Source organism: Chanodichthys erythropterus, chromosome 9 (genome assembly GCF_024489055.1).
Source record: "Chanodichthys erythropterus isolate Z2021 chromosome 9, ASM2448905v1, whole genome shotgun sequence".
NCBI lineage: Eukaryota > Metazoa > Chordata > Actinopteri > Cypriniformes > Xenocyprididae > Chanodichthys > Chanodichthys erythropterus.
In genome coordinates this window covers 13,296,672-13,316,823 of record NC_090229.1, presented here as the reverse complement: position 1 = coordinate 13,316,823, position 20,152 = coordinate 13,296,672, and the positions used below count along the sequence as shown (strand labels likewise).

Here is a 20,152-nt window from a genome sequence, read left to right as displayed (position 1 = left end):
CTCTCCTCTCTCCCTCTTTTGTGGTCCAGAACAATGTTTGCTGGAGTCTTAAGTGGGTGCCAATGCTTAGTGTTCTGTCCACACAATGACCGGCCCAGACCTCTTATCTACTGTCAGAGAGGCCAAGGACTTCATTTCTCTGTGCTGTACTTCTAGTTTGATGCCGTGTTATGATGCTATAGTGTTTCTTTAAGAACATTCCCCTTGAACCATCATACTTAAGTAACTTGCATCATAAGGATGAATTTGATGTTATGTTGCCTAATTTATGTATCAAATATATGCAATTGTATATAAATTCATCACATTAGAGCAGTTTTTCAGACTCACAATCACAAATAAATAGCTATTACAAGGGAATACTTGTGTTAACACTACACTGAAATGCACTTTCTCTCGATTTACTTAATGGCTTGTTTGGAGAGATTTTTCCCTGTGGCTATAATGATTTGCCTTCTCTGGTTTGTTTTGTGTTTTACAGCTCTCTAGAAATAGTTGTCATCCTTTATAAACCCTTATTTTTGCATTTTGCCAATCAATAGGAGCCATTTTCACGCAGTAAATCAATAACTCTGTTTAGGCTAAACATTCACCTGTTGTTCACCTGTTGAAAGGGATAGTTTACCCAAAAATGAAAATTCTGTCATCATTTACTCACTCTCAAGTTGTTCAAAACCTGCATGAATTTCTTTCTTCTGCTGAACACAAAAGAAGACTCTTTAACGTTGTCATTTTACAGGGCCAGCAAAAGGAAAAATTTAAAATATAATGGTTATTTCTCCAAAAATGAGGAGGGTGAACACAGAAATGTATGAAAACATTAGGAACCATCACCAGGAATCATGTTGTTTTCTACTTTTATAATGGTTGCTACACCCCTGGTTGTAAACACTAAAAAGGTGCACATAATTGCAAATGTTCACTACAAAAAATAATTTTCATAATCGGTAATCATCTTTTTCTTCCTAACCCTAATCTAAAATATATACAGTATATATATGAAATATATTATATATAAACATATACATGTACTATATTACATTACATTACATTATATTACATTATATTACATTACATAAACATCCTTAAATAGAGATACAAACAATATTCAAAACTGTTTGTTATATTAAGGCTTGATACTAGTGACCCCCATTGACTGCCATTATAAAGCTTGGCTGCGTCAGGATATTTATTAGTATTTATCTGATTGTTTTCATCAGAAAGAAGAGAGTCATATACACCATGGCTTGAGGGTGAGTAAAGCTTGGGCTAATTTTCATTTGAAAGTGAACTAATCCTTTAAGCATAAATCGAACAAAATGTAGTGAGGTTTATGCTTAAAAATAGAAAATAACCCACCCAAAACACATTTATGCAGTGTTAATGCACTTCCTGCATTTCACTGGTTTTACATGTGATAAAAAAAGAGAAGGTCCACAAATAAATAAATAGACAATATTTGATTTTTTTTATGGTAAATGGTGTCTTGGTGTCTTTCTGATGAGTATATCCGTCCAGCTGGCAAATGAAATCGCTCTGTAATGATTAGATCTGAGTGGTTTTGTACCAGAGTAATCAGTCAGATATTATTTGCATAGTTCTCCTAATCAATGTGATTTTCTCTTCCCTAAACAGTCTATCAAGCTTTGCTTCCATCACATCCATTAACAAACCACTGGGTTTTACTTTCACAGACCAAACCTAATCAGAACCACCTGAAGAGTTTGATGAGCACAGTTTGGTGCTTTTATTTATCCCGAACCATTTATTATACAGCAACACAGCAAATTCACAGACTGATCCAGGGTGAGGGGATGCTAAAGCCAATTAATTACTCAAATAAGCTGAATTATCCTGGTAGTGCGCTCATTAGCATGTTGTTTTTGTGCTTCCTTGACAAGTGTTTGTTCCTTCCAGTATAGTGCTTATCAGAATATACTATGATCTGCTGTTTTAAGATGGTTGTACAGTATGTAAAGATGTGTAATGCTTATAGACTGATGGGTGTAGTTTTATTTCCTGTTTTGACTTAGCCTTCTTATTGAAGTTTGGATGGGACACATGAAAAGACACCTTTTTTAATATCACAGGGACTGTGCTTTGCTTCTCACTTGTTATTTAAAAGTGGTATTAGGGACTGGGACATACTGGGAGACATACTGGGACTGTACTCATTCTACAGCATTTGGGATGAGTCATCAATATTTTGATTCTCTTTTCTTTTTTGTGCACCAAAAAAAACAAATAACGACTTTATTCAACAATATCTAGTGATAGGCGATTTCAAAACACTGCTTCAAAAACATGAAGCTTCAAAGCTTAACGAATCTTTTGTTTTGAATCAGTGGTTCGGAACATGTATCAAACTGCCAAAGTCACGCCCCCCAGTGGTGAACCATTGAAATTTTAAAGCACTTATGACGTGACGAAGCCTCGTTTACTGAAATCACGTGACTTTGGCAGTTTGATACACGCTCTGAACCACTGATTTGAAACAAATGATTCATAGAGCTTCGAAGCTTCATGAAGCAGTGTTTTGAAATCGCCCATCACTATATTGTTGAATAAAGTCGTTATTTGTTTTTTTTGGTGCACAAAAAGTATTCTCTTCGCTTCATAACATTAAGTTTGAACCACTGTAGTCACATGAACTGTTTTAAATATGTCTTTAGTAGCTTTCTGGGCATCTGAAAGTGTTAGTTATTTTGCTGGCAATGCAGGCCTCACTGAGCCATCAGATTTTATCAAAAATATTTTAATTTGTGTTCTGAAGAAGAACGAATGTCTTACAGGTGTGGAACGACATGAGGGTGAGTAATTAATGACAGAATTTTCATTTTTGGGTGAACTAACCCTTTAATATTTTGTGTGAACTAAAAGCCACAGTCCAGTTTTGGTCAGAGGCTTCAGTTTTGTTCTGTATAGGTACAAGTTTTCTTCGTGTTGCAGCCGAAACTCAAAGTATATGACCATTATTTCCTCATATTTTTTTGGAAAAAATATTTTCTTTCAGTTTTGAGTTAAATACGCCTTTCTGCCTTTCTCAGTTTGATTTAAGGCTTTCCACTATGAAGAATGAAATAAGATGAAATAAAATTATTTGACTGTGAGCAATAAGTACATTCTGTCTCACTCTCAGGGTCCACAGCCTCAGTCTTTTCTCACATCCTCTCTTTCTTCACTTTGCCTTCTTTTTCTGTCTTACCCCTCCCTTCCTGTTTCACAGCTTGAGCAGATGACTGTCAGAGTGAGAGACACCAGGTGTTGACATGTGCTCTCTCTCTCTCACGCTCTCTCTCTCTCTAGAAACAAACTTGTACCTGTTAAGATCAATCCGTGCAAAATGGTAATCATAATCAATTTTTATTTAGTTTTAATATGATTAATGCCTTTTTGGAGAGGTGGAGAATATAAATTCATCATTTACTAAGGAAATTTTAGAAAATCATTTTGTTTTCTGACAGTTTGTCTTTATTATATACTTTTTTTTCTATGTAATTAGAATAACTTAGGGTTTTGAGGTAAAAAAAAAGTATAAAAAGTGCCTCAGGCAACTTTTGTTGCTATTTGTTTGTGTTGTGGTTTTATATATATAACATATATGTCATAAACTATGAACTTTAAGGCGAAACTGAAGCATTTGACCAAAAACTGACTGTTGTGGCTTTTAGTTCATGTCTATTAGTTTTGAAGCCTTCTCTATGCTAGTGTACTACTAAATGTTGACAAGAATGTTTAGCAGATAGAGCATAGCGTTCAAATGTATGGAAGAGGATTGGGGCCAAGCAATGATAAAAAAATAAAACCATCTCGAGATTAAAGGTGTTAAATTTCAAGAAAAAACTTGTTAAACTATGAGGAAAAAACTCGTTAAATTTCAAGAAAAAAGTCTAGATAAAATGTAGAGAATAAACTCGTTAAATTACGAGAAAAAAGTCGAGACAAAATGTTGAGAATAAAGTCATTAAATTACGAGAAAAAAAACTTGTTAGATTACGAGAAAAAAGTAGTTAAATTATGAGAACAAATTCGTTAAATTATGAGAAAAATGTCGTTAAATTTCGAGAAAAAAATCAAGATAAAATGTTGAGAATAAAGTCAACATTTTCAACAATTCGTTAAATTACGAATTTGTTCTCATAATTAAACAACTTTTTTCTCATAATTTAATGAGTTTATTCTCAACATTTTATCTCGACTTTTTTCTCGAAATTTAACGACATTTTTTCTCATAATTTAACGAATTTGTTCTCATAATTTAACTACTTTTTTCTCGTAATTTAACGACTTTATTCTCAACATTTTATCTTGACTTTTTTCTTGAAATTTAACAACTTTAATCTCGAGATGGTTTTATTTTTTTATTATTGCTTGGCCCTAATCCTCTTCCGTACAAATGCTTGGGGTCAGTACCTTTCTTTTTTTTAAAGAAAGTAATACTTTTACATTGATCAAAAGTGACAGTCAAGACATTTATAATGTTAGAACCGGTCTCTGTGTAACTAAATGTTGTTCTAACTTAATATTATATGTCTTGTTTAGTAAAGCTTTTGTGTTTATCCTTAGGGGAGATTCCTCATTTTATAAACCACCAAAATAAGATTCTTTGTAGCTTGAGTCCGCCATCAGTGCAGCAATATGTGTGTGCATGAAAGAGACAGAAAAATTAATATTTGGCAATAACACGGCTGTATTATCTTGGATCAGATGAGTCATCATTACACATTTGTTTTAAGATATTATTTACCAAAATGTTATTTACCAAATATCCACCTTCATCCTTTGGGGGATCTATAAGTCTAAATGGCCGTCTGTGGTAGCTTTTTTGATTCTGTTATAAAGGGACGGCACAGTTCTTTCAATGCACTCTTGTGTTGGCTAAGCAAAAACTGAGAGCTGCACTGTCATTCCAGTGCTGTACATGTGGGCGATTATGATATAAAATGCCCTAAATAGATACTGGATAACTTCAGGGCTAGTTTCAAATATGCTGGAGGCTTATTGTGTAGGAGGATTTGGACTGAAATAGAAGTTTGAAGAGTTGTGAAACTTTCCAAGTAAAATAAAATGTTACCAAAACTGCTTATCGCTTCTTTTCTCAAACATTTTTAAACCAAGGATGAGTGGCTTAAGGAGTGGTCTTTGAATGGCTGCTAGAGTGTTGACTTTGCAGGCAACGGGCTGAGGTATAAAGGCACGTTAGGGATCTGAATTTTGGATGTTCTCAAACTGTCTATCTTGTGACAATGCAAAGTGTTTTGCCACTTTTTTTCCCTCCTTCGCCAACAGAGAGAAAGGAGAGAAAGAGGTGACTTCACTTTTCCACCCACATCACACTCTCAGTGGTGCTCAGCTGTGAGGTTTGTTAACATGCATCTTTACTCCTGTTCAGTTAAACGCCTGGGGCTCTTCTCAACCCAACACCCATTTCAGTAGGAAGGGGCCTGTTTATATCTTGTATTAGTAATTAATTTGAGTAATTATAGTTCTTGCAAGGTATTTTTATATGCTCTATAGTTAAGAAGTTTTAGATTCTAGTAGTGAAATCTCTCATTGACTGACAGAAAGCAATTCAATATCTAACTGCCAGTGATGTCAATGTAAAATTTGCATACTGAATTGTGATTGGTCTCTATCAAAAAGTAATGAGCCTCAATCTTTCTCTCTCTCACTTGCTCTACGTCTGTCCCTCCGTCTATTTCTGGGTTTTCAATTATTCAAACTTCAAAAAAAGGAATTGATTTACCATAGTACGTGTTGCAACAAGGCATGAAATGCCTCATTTCTTAAAATGAACATGTTGCAATTTAGCTTCTAAAATTATTTCATTTGAATGATGTTTAAGATGTTTGTCCCAGAGAACTAGACAAATATTTTTGCTGCCTTTTGCAAGCATTTTTTTTTTTCATTCAGATTTTATGTGGAAACCAATACAAAACAGATATTCTGTTGGTTTCCACATAAACAGGTTTTGGAAAAGTGTATAAACGGGATGTTTGCTCAAGAGCAATTTGCTTTGGATGATGATTTGATATTTGCAGTGATCTTCATTTTGTTGTAATTAGCGTGTGTCCCGTGATTATGATGACTCTGGGATTTTTCAGCCGCAGTCTCACAACTGTCACACCCAAACTAATTCACCAGGGACTGTCAGCTTATTCTCTTCAGGTGCAGCTTAACACTTCCTGTTAATATATTCTGGGCTTAAAATGGTAGAGAATCCAGATCACATAATGATTTAGCCAGAATCTTTTGGAGGTGTGATTGTGCAGCACAGTAGCTAAAAGAGATGTTGAGGAAATGATGGTGGGCTTGTGCAATCTGCCATGAACCTGATGGCAATAACTTTGTCCTTTTAGAAAGATTCGTGTTTTTTGCCATAATGGTTAGGATTTGTAATTCACTTTCAAGGGAATATCTCACCATGGCTTTCAGTAAAAGGGCTATACATTCATTAATTACGCTGTAGTCTGTCTTTGTTTCCACCCCAAGTCTCAACTTATGATTTGTTCAGTATAATAAAGTCAGCTCTGTCTTCCAACCACTGGCAACACACATCATAGCACTACAGCCAATGGTGTTTCTCCCTGCAGTACCTCGCACCCAATAAGATTCCTGAGTTCATCAGCCGACTGACGTGAAAGCTTTTATTCAGCCTTTTATTCATTTATTATTTAACACGAAGCTGTCTAGAAAGTCCTACTGACCTCCTTTTTGGAGGACGCATTATTATTTCATCCCATATTGTCTGTCTGTTGACCTCTGTTGGAGAGTTTATTGGATTATAATCCAATTTTTGAGCCTACAAATGAAAATAAATTGGATTTGTGGGATAATTTTGCTCAGCTAGTGTTCTGCTAGATGATTTTACCTACAAGAATTGGTAAGACATTATAGTTTTGCATGAAATAGACCTACTATTTATAAGTAATTCATTAACCTCATTTACAAAAGTATACCAGGTACAAACCTTGTTTATGCTTAAGAAAAGCTATATGAGACTGCTAAACTTGTTAGGAAGCCCACAACATCTAATGAGATGTGTGATCTTCTCTAAAGGAGTCTCTGTCATGGCAGTGTAGGTGGGTCATCGCTAATGAGCGCAGCATGTTCTGTATGTGTGCCAAATATATGTTGCTGATTTATAGCATCTGTGTTTACCATGTGTTTGCATGGTGTGGATAAGGTCATCAGGATCAAAGCTGAAACTCAGATGGTTTTGCTTTCAGTTATGCTGATTGTCCACCCAGAATCATATCTTATATATATATATATATATATATATATATATATATATATATATTTCTTCAGTCCATTATTGTTATAATTTCAAAGCTGTTCATTTGGCATGCTTCAAATTCTAGTGTCTGGTGTCAAGTCTGGTGTGATTGTCCCTTAAAGAGGTAGTTCACCCAAAAATGAAAATTATCCATGATAACTTACCCTCAAGCCATCCTAGGTGTATATGACAATCTTCTCTCAGACGAAACACAATCGGAGTTATATTAAAAAATATCCTGTCTCTACCAAGCTTTATAATGCTAGTGAATGGTGCTTATGATTTTGAAGCCCAAAAAATGGCATCCATCCATCATAAAAGTAATCTACACGGTTCCAGGGGGTTAATAAAGGCCTTCTGAAGCAAAGCGAAGTGTTTTTGAAAGAAAAATATCCATATTTACAACTTTATAAACTGTCATAACCAGCTTTCAGCAAACATTCATACACAGGTCGACTTACGGTGCAAGCTTAACCTCTGATGCGATGCATGACATATTGACGAACACGGAAGCATATAGGATAGAATAAAAATGAGATTTCGACATATGAGTAGAGGAGCTTGAGTTTGTTTCCCAGCCCTATTTGTTTGAACCACAAGTGGTGTCTTCTCTCACCCATTCACCTACGGATGTTTGTCAGAAGTTGGTTATTATAATTTATAAAGTCTTAAATATGATTTTTTTCTTCTTCCAAAAACCCATTGCTTTACTTCAGAAGGCCTTTATTAACACCCTGGAGCCGGATGGATGGATGCAGTTTTATGGGCTTCAAAATTGTGAGCACCATTCACTACCCTTAAAAAGATTGTAAGAGCCAGGATATTTTTTAATATAACTCAGAATGTGTTAATCTGAAAGAAGATGTATTGGGGGTGAGTAAATCATGGGATCATTTTCATTTTTGGGTGAACTATCCCTTTAAGTCTTTTAAGCCGTGTTTTCACTGTAGGAACTTGGTACTTGTAGGTACTTGGATGTGTTTCGACCGCAGGGACAAGGGTCTAAATGAAGTTCCGGTGGAAACAAGGCTTTATTGATATATTTACTTATAAGGTGCTGGAAGTAGTGAAGATTATGGTAAATTCAGAGCCTGCAGGCCTGCTCTTTATGTCCCTTCATGTTCATGAACTAAACATGACCTGGTTTGATCTGCCTGCAGTGATCTTTGCTTTCCACTGTAGAGATTATTTCCTATGGTGTCCTACCGGACTTCTGATTATTTGCCATTGATTCATTTTTGGCCTTCATATTGACGTTGCTGTCTCGAGATTGGTTCTGTAAATGAATCTCTTAGTCCCCCATCCCTGTACACTGCATGCTGCCCTTGACTACACAATGTCTTATATTCTACAGCGAGCGCACACACATCAGATTTTCATGTTTAGTGGCCGTAAGGATTTTCAGACAAAGCTCTATGTTGGTGAGTTGACCCTGAGGGGCTTAAAAGAGAAAAAATAAGAGGCTCTGTGTTCTCTCGGACAAAGTAGAGAAAATGGAGGAGGGGTGTTTGTATATGTGTTTGTGTGATTGCATCTAAGGCTCTGATTGGCTGTCTCCACTGAGCTGCTTGTCATCATGCATGAAGAAACCAGCTGTCGTTGTCATGAAATCTCTGATGCTTAGAGGATGACGGCGGTTATGGGTGGAAAGGGAGGCCTGACAGAGGCGTTTTGACCATAGCAGTAAGGGAGGCACTATCTCCTCAAAAAATCTGGATAAAAAAACATTTGTTTTTGTGTACAGTCAATTATTATTTTATTAAACAATATATTAAACATCTTTACATTTGATCTCATATTTATTCTAAAATTATTGTGAGATACAATATAATTTAATAACATTTTCTTCTAGAATAACAGTGAATCCAGCAGATAATGTTTACTTACTTCTTACTGTTTTTTCATGGAAACACAAAATTAACCTGGTAAAGCTTTATGTTTGTTCCTTTGCCTCCTCATTCTTGAAGTCCACTGCATCCCACTGATGTTTTGAGCAGTTGTTCTCTGAAATGATGCCTGGCAGGATATATTGTATATAACTGGAAGACAATGCTGTAATCTGAAAGATTGACAATCCAATTTAGTTTTGGATAGAAATGAGGGAAGAAGGTAGGGAGTTTGAGAAGGACGATGAAATTGGCATGAGCAGAAAGAAGAAAAGAGAAAGTAGGGTAAATATGAGACTGAAGCAAAAAAAGAGAAGTTTAGTAAGAGTGCAGAAGAGCTTCTCCGTGAAGGTTTGAGCCTCAGTTATTATGTTGTCATTGTCGTGGGTAAATACGGAGCGTTCACCTGAAGAGCATACGGTGCGTTCGTCATTGCTCAGAGCTACACACCACCATGATCTCTCCAATCCATATTCAGTAGCTCTCAATGGAAATGCACACATTAACAAAGACTGATGAGCAATCAAAGCAATATTTGACCCCCTATGAGAAAGGAAAGAATAAAATAGGGTAAATTTACATTTAATCAATTAGCAGACACTATTATCCTAACCAACAAACAAATGAGGAAAATCACTTTGGACATAAGTTTTGATGTTTGCTTTCCCTCAATCTTTTTCACTAGCCGCACAACTATTTAAATATGATAATTAGTCATTTGGTTTATTGTTTAATTTCATTAACTGTTTAATTAAAACCACAAATCATTCTAGAAATGTTGACCTCATATGTTAGCAAGCTAAAAAATGAATAGAATAGAATAGAATAGAATAGAATAGAATAGAATAGAATAGAATAGAATAGAATAGAATAGAATAGAATAGAATAGAATAGAATAGAGATGTGGTTTCAGGGGTAATGAATGTGGTCTGAGATGTATACAGGAGCAAATGGTCTGAGTTTAAATCCTGGTTTGGTCATTTAATGATTTTCCCGACCTCTTTTGCGGTATTATTTAGTATCACTATGTGTGAGTCTGCAATGGACTGGCCATCTGTCCAGTGTGCTTTCCCTCTGCCTCTGGCCTAAGAAACTGGGATAGGCTCCAGCCCTGTGACCCTAGAAGGTTGTATAAGGATGTATGAATGAATGAATGACTATGTGTGAGCAGGTTTACTTATGCCAACATATACACTAGAGAGGAATCATGTTTATTGTTTGATTTTTCAAGCACTCACCTTGTTTGAGAAATTGGATTTTGATATGATAGTACTGTGTGTTGTAAGATTAGTACACGGATTTCTGTAGTACTTGTACATTAGTACATGGATTAGATTTCTGTAGTGCAACATGAGCATTGATCCCACAACCTTCTGATCTTCCCGGAAAAGTAAATAATTGGGGTGTTTATCAAATAACAGCAGTTAAAAAATAGTTTTTGAAGTACAGCATTTCACTCTGCATTTCACTTTTTTTCATTCATTTCACTGTATATTTTATTTTATTTTGTAATTTCTGATTCTAATTCTTTTACAATTAACTGAAAAATGTATTTACATTTTTTCACACACAGCAGCATCCACAGAAAGACAAAAAGCCCTTTTCAGGACAGGAAGTGATTTGGCCCAGTGTGTCACATGATAAAATCCACAGTTGTGATAGAAGCCATTGTTTATTCACAGGACAATGCAGATCTCTCTAGTCAGATTACAAATAAAGTATTTACAGTAGATGTTACCACATACCCCAGATAAGTTGTTCAGATAAGTTGTACCCCAAAAAGTTCTGTTTGTTTAAATATGGGACTTGACTGAGTGTTTGAGAATTTATATATATAAAAGATCAATAATCATATATGTGATTGCATAATGCTATTTAAAGATCAGCATGTCAGCTTTTTTATGCCAGAATTGGACTTCAGGATTAATGTCCGCAGTTGGATATTTAAAGATTTCAAGGGGATCCGTAATCTTTGTAGGATTACTGCTCCTGAATGGCTGACATCAGCTTTCGGAACTTTATTCTGTGTTGAAGTCGCAAGTGAAATTTAAGTGAGTGTGCAGTGTGCTCATAATCTCCCATAATGCATTCCTCCGTATTTTATATAGCCACAGTCTCTGGTGGGTGTTGCCCCACAGTTAATCCTCTTTTTTTAAAAGCACTGTTCCGCCACCCTTCCTCTGCAGATCCAGACTCTCTTGTTAAATAATCTCTTAAAAAGTGTGCCATATTTCTCTCTCTGCCACTCTTTTCTGTTAAAATCAAATTTAATGTAAACTGGAAAAAGGTGCAGCACTCACTCTTAAAGAGCTCCGACTTTATTGATTAAAAGACATGACGTTCCGGCCATTCAAGGCTTTCATCAGTAACATCAAGAGGTACTCTTGATGTCTGAAGAAGGCCTTAAGCGGATGAAACGTCATCTTTTAATCAATAAAGTTGGAGCTCTTTAAGAGTGAGTGCTGCACCTTTTTCTGGTTTATAGCATTGTTTATTTTTTGTTTGCACCTCCTCTTTTGTTGGTAGAGCACCTCTTTTTAACATTTGATAAAATCCTATTTAATCTCTTCATACTCTTTATATGATGATATCATAATGGCAGTCATTTAAAATTCGGAACACTCAGGCTCTTCCATGTTCCGTGACATCATCGCGTCATTCCATTCCTCCTTTTTCCTCTGTTTCTCCGAGCTTACGCTCACTTACGTAACCATTGATCCACAGATGGCACAGCTGACCTGCTCTCAGTTAATGTGTTTGTGTGACCTTCTGACACTTTACGGCTGGAAAACGTTTTATCTGAATGACTCTACATGTGTTACATTTAAAGCATGAAATATGAGAATGATCATTGCTACACAGACTCAGATGAAGAATAGACCCCCTACGACCCAGATGACTTGTACCAGACTTTTTGAGACCATAAAAGACTAGGCCTCTTTTTTTTTTTTTCTTTTTTTTTTTTAAATGTGGCCAATATCAGATTCGAGTGTGAACAGGTCACAGTTCGGAACTGACCTGCATGCACAAAAGAACATTAACAAAGATCAAAACACAATATTAATCAGCTCAGAATTGTGATGACTGTAAATCTAGAGTGACATGAAATTCGCATGAATTCTGATATGACCATTCAGACTGAGTTCGCATTGCAAAACTTTTGACCTGTACCTATTTCAGTACCTCATATGGAAGTGGCCCAAATCAGAATTGGAATAATCAGATTCCATGTGTTTTGTGCTGTTCACACCGTTTTGAGAAAAAAAAAAAAACACAAAAAAACTATTCGGATTTTGGCCACTTTTTCTTGCAGTCTGAATGCAGCCAATTAGACCCCTTTTGGTTTAAATCTAGACCAATAGCTAACCTATTTGTATTATTAGCTTTTTAAAGGGTTAGTTCACCCAAAAATGAAAATTATGTCATTTATTACTTACCCTCATGCTGTTTCACACCCGTAAGACCTTCAGATATTACCTTCAGACCTTACACAAATTAAGATATTTTAGTTGAAATCCGATGGCTCCGTGAGGCCTTCATAGGGAGCAATGACATTTCCTCTCTCAAGATCCATAAAGGTACTAAAAACATATTTAAATCAGTTCATGTGAGTAAACTCTAAAAAATGCAGCAATTGGGTTGTTTTAACCCAGCGGTAGGGTTAAATGTTTGCCCAACCTGCTGGGTAGTTTTATTTAACTCAACTATTGTTTAAAAATGACTGTATTGCTTAATTAAAATTAACCCAAAGTATGTTGGAAATGAACATTTATTAATGTTCAATGAATAATTATTAAACAATAAACATTTATTAAATTGCTTATTAATACATTTATATCGATAAACTATTAAACTATTAAATTTACATTAATAAAATATTAAAGCTTATTAATAAACATTCACCTTTTGTCTATTATTGTTGTCTCTAATTGCATCTGGTTTCATTTTAAGCTAGCCATATAGCAATTTTTAAAAAATAGTTGGTTTAAATAAAACTACCCAGCAGGTTGGGCAAACATTTAACCCAATCGATGGGTTTGTCCATTTTCAACCCAACTTGGGTTGTCTTTAATCCAGCATTTTTTAGAGTGTACAGTGGTTCAATATTAATATTATAAAGCAACAAGAATATTTTTGGAGCGCCAAAAAAAAACAAAATATTTCAAAACACTGCTTCAGGAAGCATCGGAGCATAATGAATCAGTGTATCGAATCTGCTGTTCGGAGCGCCAAAGTCACGTGATTTCAGCCGTTGGCAATTTGACACATGATCTGAATCATGATTCGATACACTGATTCATTTATGCTCCGATGCTTCATGAAGTGCTAGTGTTTTGAAATCAGCCATCACTAAATAAGTTTTTTTTTGGTGCTCCAAAAATATTCTCATTGCTTTATAATATTAATATTGAACCACTGTAATCACATGAACCGATTTAAATATATTTTTAGTACCTTTATGGATCTTGAGAGAGGAAATGTCATTGCTCCCTATGAAGGCCTCACGAAGCCATCGGATTTCAACTAAAATATCTTAATTTGTGTTCTGAAGATGAATGAAGGTCTTACGGGTGTGGAACGGCATGAGGGTGAGTAATAAATGACAGAATTTTCATTTTTGGGTGAACTAACCCTTTAAGACATTTTTAATCCATTCTTTAATGTATTGAAAAGTCTTAACACAAGATACTACATGTATGATGCCAACCTTTGACCTTTCCTTCCTTATGCTCTCTTGTTGAATCAGAATGAAGGTCTTGCCGTCTGATGTGTTTCGTGACAGACCTCGACTTGTATTAACCTAAATGACCTCAATCAGTTGTGTAAAATAACATTCTGTGGATTTTTTTCCTTCTAAGTGGTTGTTAGGCTAATTGGCTTGTTGTCTGAGGATGGATGTCTTCGCAAAAGCTTTTAAAGTGACCACCTCCTTCCCCCTCTTCAAACTGTTTAATTTGGAGGAGTGCCCAGGATAAAAGGAGAATATTTTTGCCATCTTATGTGTATGTGTGTGTTTATGAATGTGCAGTTTGAAGTTCATAGACACCATCTGCTCATCTGCATCGAACATATTGAACACGCAGTGTAATGTTTTCCTCATATCCCCGATGAATTTTAATCTTAGACTAAAAATTGCACAACACTATAAATGTACCAGCTCATTCGACAGAGCTTGATTGAAGCTACAAAGAAACAAATTTCTGTCGTCTCTGCTTAAATGGTTTGTCGAGAACTGTTTTCTTTCATGTGTTGATGTATTTCCTATTGAAACTGGTTTGAGCAGGATATATTGACCTGCTCAATAGGCAGGGATCATGATTTACCACTTGCTATTGTGTTCACCTTGCATTCAAGGTGATTTTGATTAACTTTTAGTTAATATAAAAAAATAATAGCCATTGATTAAAAGTCACAGAAACCCTTTTTGATGGAGTTTTTAATGTTTCTTCCAGCTAGCGGCCGGCTGTTCTTGTGAGTGATGTCATCCTGTCAGTCAAAGTGTACATGGCTTTTTGCTTCACATTTTCTTCAATGCCAGTTCTGTCCAATTCACTTCGTTTTTACCAGCATGAAACATTTGTCAAGCGTCATGATTCGATTATGCAGACACATGTGTTTGATAAATACATCTGACAGGCTGCTCAGAATGATTGTGGTATCAGGATTCAGTGTGTGGTCGGACTCAGACAGGAAGCGTGACTGTGAGAGAGAAGACATGGAATACAATGACATCATCATCATCATCATTCTGGAGAGTTTTGACTGATTTTAAATTGACCATTGATATTATTGACATTCCTCAAATATAATCTTTGAATATTAAACATCTTATATATTTATTCAGCTATAAATGCTTAATGTAAAGGCTTCCGTTCAAACCTCTTTTTAGATCATTCCAGCCTTAGTTTCTTTTGTGTGTGTGTGTGTGTCTGTGTATTTTATATTTATATATATATATATATATATATATATATATATATATATATATATATATATATATATATATATATATATATATATATATATATATATATATATATATATATATATATATATATATATATATATATATATATATATATATATATATATATATATATATATATATATATATATATATATATATATATATATATATATATATAAATATAAAAAATTATATATATATATATATATATATATATATATATATATATAATTTTTTTTAAAAATATATTTAAATATTGCTTTGATATTTTATTGTATAAATGTATATGCTTTATATATTTTAATTATGACTTAAGTGTTCAAATATAATATAATATAATATAATATAATATAATATAATATAATATAATATAATATAATATAATATAATATAATATAATATAATATAATATAATATAATATAATATAATATAATATAATATAATATAATATAATATAATATAATATAATATATAATATAATATAATAATAGCAAACAAGATGGGCACGAATTAAACATTTTATTTAATTTCACAATATTTACTCAAAATTACTGGGCATTTCCTCCTCTGAATAAAAAAATAAATAAAGTTAATTGCAACATACTTTCTTTAATATTTTTATAACTGCAACTTTATATTTTAAAATTATGTTATGACTTTATATACCACTCCTATAACTTTATTGCTCATAATTTTCTTGTAATTGTGATTTTTTACTTTTTTTTAATTGCCACATTATATTTCAACTTCATATCTCACAATCTCACATTATATTTCAACTTTTTATCTCACAAAATTATATATATATATATATATATATATATATATATATATATATATATATATATATATATATATATATATATATATATATATATATATATATTACAAGTTCTCAGAGTTAAACTATGTCAGAAAAAAATAATCTTAATTATGTCAGACAACACTTAAGCAAAACATGGTCAGGTCAAAGTGTCTGAATAATTTTTGGTTCCAAATTTTACTGGTAGTCCACTGTATGAAGAATTTTGGGTATAATATGTCACATTTTACTTTATTTTGCTGTCCTGCACACACAAGAAAAAATATAAAAAAAATATAAAAAATATCTGAATAATTTTTGTTTTGACTGTGTGTGTGTGTGTTTGTTTATATATATATATATATATATATATATATATATATATATATATATTTTTTTTTTATTTATTTATTTATTTTTTTTTTTTTTTAATTATTAAGCACCAGAAGAGATATTGCTTGAATTGGTGCAGAAGTGACGTGATAATTTCAATAGTTGATGTGCTGAGTAATTAATTATTCATTAGGCCACATGTTTGTACTGTACTTGTTCCCTTGCCATTTTAAATGAGAGGAAAAACTGTTTGAATTGCTGAAATGCATGTTTGTTTTAACCACAGGATGATGTTTGAGCACATCTGCTCAATGACTGATCCACACACATGCAATTTAATTTCGGTGATGCACCACTGGGCCATAATGGAAAACCATTAGAGTCACACAAACCTTTAGCTGTTTTCTGTCTACGTACCAGTCACAGGCCCTTCCATTAACCCCTTTATTTACATGAAAACACGCATGCTCACTCAGCATACATTGCTAAGCCAAACCAGACAGACCAGATGGATTCATTCCATGTAGTGAGGCACATAAACACAACTGAATTAAGGCCTGATGGCTGTGTATAGAGTTTGCCTTTAGGTTACAGTTTTACAGTGTTCAGTTTTTTTTTTTCTAAATCCTGTTAGGATGGCAAATCATTTTGCTGTCAGATGGCAACACTGAAACGCATCAGCTCCAGCACAGGAAGTACGGTTGGCAGCACTGGACATAATGTGCTCTTTCTCATTGCAGAAATTCCTGGCATCATTTTTAAATCTGCGTCAAACTCTTGCCATTTCTGTTTGTCACATTAAATGTCTGACTCATACCGAAGGTCGCGTCCTCCTTTTATAGATACTTTGGAATGCAGTAATTGCTTCACTATTGCTAAACTAACAACTGAAAGGACAGGAAGTAGACTCAGGTATGTCGCGTGGTGAATCTGAAGTAGGCAGTGTGAACTGGATCAGTGGTGGAGGTGAAAGTCCTCAGATGAGATGAGTTTCCTGAGCGGGGCTGGACTCTAATAAAGCCGACCATCCTGAGGAGGGAGAGATATTCTCTTTGTTGTGGAAATGCTTTCACAACCTCCAAAGTATTGCAACATCAGCGAGTCAAGGAGAGAAATTGAGGTCTTTGCAGGGGGAAAAAAGAAAACAGGAGAAAGAGAGGCTAAACGATATATAGAGGTCAAATATTCAGAATTTATGGTTCCAAAGGTATCATAAAAGAATGTTGAACTCTGATCTCTCCTATGCATGTGTGTGTCGGCATGATTATGATATATGCTTAATATTGTGGAAACTGTGATGGATTTTTTTCAGGATTCTTTGATAAGGTTTTTTTATTTGAAATAGAAATCTTTTATAACATTATAAATGTCTTTACTTTTGATCAGTTTAACACATCCTTGCTTAATAAAATCTTTCAAAAAATCTTACAGACCCTCATTTTTTGAATAGTAGAATAAGTGTAGGTGTTTTAATGCAAATTTGCTAATTGTTGGGCTGTTTTCTATTATATATCCCTTAAAATACTCTATATATAGCCTACTATTCACTGTTAAAGCTTCAATTTCTTGGCAATCACGCCTTTCCCATCATCTCACAAAATAATAAATGCTTATCTCTGCTATATGTCAGTCTCTGAATCCTAAAATATGACTTCACCTGCACAATTTTCCTTTCCTGACTCTCCTTGCTGCACAAGGTTTAATAATAGCACCAAGTCCCCACAGAGCCAGAGAATCAGGCCAGTACAGTCTGAAAAGTCAGTTTTGCCCTCTTGTGGCAGGTGCATGTTATAACAAGTTTCTACAAGTGAGGGCATCAACCTGCAGGGGTCCTCATGAAACAAGAAGAGAGAGAGAAAAGAGAAGAGGAACAAGCCAAAAAAAATCCCTTTAAACATCCACTAGAGATAAACTGAGCATGCTCAGTTCCGCTTCGCTTTTCAGATGTGTGTGTGCAAGCAGGCAGAAGGAGACAGAGGGGTGTGTGAGGGTTTGCTACTGAGCAGGAGTGGGAACGAGTCAGTGGGGACCAGAGACACGGGCTGAGCTCCAGTGGCATGGCAGGAAGGATGGAAGAGGGACAGTGAAGTGGATCCAGGCACCACCAGCCCATATAGGGATGCTGCTAACACTGCTGTTCTATCTGCGAGTGAAAGGTACCATTGTATGCTGTACACAGAGATAGATAGATAGATAGATAAGATCAAATGGAGGGATAAAGAAAGAATGGCTGTTTTATATGATGGATTTTGTTCCTTAAAGGGATATTGCATCCCATTTTTTTCAACCTTATGTTTTTTCAAACCAGTTTGACATTCTTCATTGCGTTGAACACAAAAGGAGATGCTTAGCAGTATGTCCAAGCCGCTCCTTTTCCTCCAATGAAAGTGAATGTTGTTACTGGTTATTTGACGTTCAGCTAAATAAAGAAAATATTTCAGGTTTGGAACAACATGAGGATGAGTAAGGAATGACAGAAATGTCACTTTTGGGTGAACTATCCCTTTAATCTTCCAGTTTTGGTTGTGTATTTTGACAAAAGGGTTCGTTCATTCTATTTTTGCTTTTGTATGCCCTCTTTCTGTGTCTCTTTATCTTGTCCTTTATTTAACTGTCCTCTATGCTGAGAGAGTTTTCAGTTAGCTCATGGTCTAACAGCTACACGCTTTCTACTTGTCTGCAATATCACATGTTTGTAATATCAGGTTTTGGATCTTTCACTCAGGTTGACAGGATCTATTTAACTCAAAGTCCATGTAATCTGAAAGCTGTATTAACGTGTAGTGACTCTTATCATGATATGTGTCCCTCTTTGCACCATTTGAAAGTGAGTTCCTGTGCATTTAAATGTCTATTTATGGATTATGTGTCTATTTTTAGTGCATAGCTCAATAATAGTTCCTCAGGGCTCTGTGTGCTGTCCACTTTTGTTTCAAAGCAAAATGATGTTGACAGTTTGTTCACATGTGCTGGAAGCTTAGCTCATTGTGTTTAGCAAATATTGCTATGGGTGGTGTGCTGTAGTGGTTAAAGCTCAGGGTTAGTAATTAAGAAAACAATAAGCTATCACTGTCCTACACTTGAATACTGCACCCCAGCTTTCTTGCCCTTGCAAAAGGTTACGCTGCAATGCTGGGGTGGTTGTCAAGAGTTTTGCTGTGTAGTTGCTAAGGTGTTCGAGTGCTAGTGATTTTAGTGTGTGTTTAGTTGCTATATACAAAGGGTACTGTGTAAGAACGATCTGAAAAGTAGGTGTTCAGTCTACTGTCGATGCAGCCAGGTGGCTGGGGCTTCTGCTTGGTCATAAAAGCTGTTGTTTTGTGTGTCTGGTTGTTTGTGTGTTTTTTTTTTTTTTTTTTTTTAAATCTGTTTCCTATTTGAACATATTTTAAAATGTAATTTATGATGGCAAAGCTGTATTTATGATGGATTTTCAACATCATTACATTACTGCAGTTCCAATGTCACATGATCCTTCAAAAATCCTTCTAATTTGCTGATTTGCTGCTCTGTTATCAATGTGAAAAGCAATTGTGCTGATTAATTTTTTTTGTGGAAACTGATTTTCAGGATACTTGAAGAGTAGAAAGTTCTGAATGAAAGTATATATATATATATCTGATATTCTGGTTTTTGCTTGTCTTTTTGCCTGTTTTATCCTTCACTGAACAAAAATCTTAAGTATTACCGCTAAGAAAAGGCTAGTAGCACACTTCTTCTCAGCAAGCCCCTTTGATTTGAGGTATCATTTCCATTTGTTGCACAAACGGTACAGGAAAGGTCATGCACTAAAGCTTAAAGAAGACCTATTATGCCCTTTCATATAAGTCTCTGGTGTCCCCAAAATGTGTCTGTAAAGTTTCAGCTCAAAATACCCCACAGA

General features: G+C 34.7%; 1 protein-coding gene across 3 annotated transcripts in view; it reads left to right on the top strand.

Annotated features, from left to right (window-relative positions):
- prkcz (protein kinase C, zeta) overlaps positions 1–20,152 on the top strand; it is a 133,930-nt gene that overhangs the window by 28,531 nt on the left and 85,247 nt on the right. The window contains exons 1-2 of one of the 3 annotated variants that reach the window (XM_067394635.1): positions 4,309–5,186; positions 5,290–5,360. The exons of 1 other annotated variant lie outside the window; for it this stretch is intronic. Coding sequence is in view for 1 of the 2 variants with exons in the window: in XM_067394634.1 (XP_067250735.1) it covers positions 18,389–18,425 (37 nt within the window). In the remaining variant the exon portion in view is untranslated. Of the gene's footprint in view, positions 1–4,308; positions 5,187–5,289; positions 5,361–17,877; positions 18,426–20,152 lie in introns of those variants that run through there. One more of the 3 variants, XM_067394634.1, reaches the window with a different exon arrangement.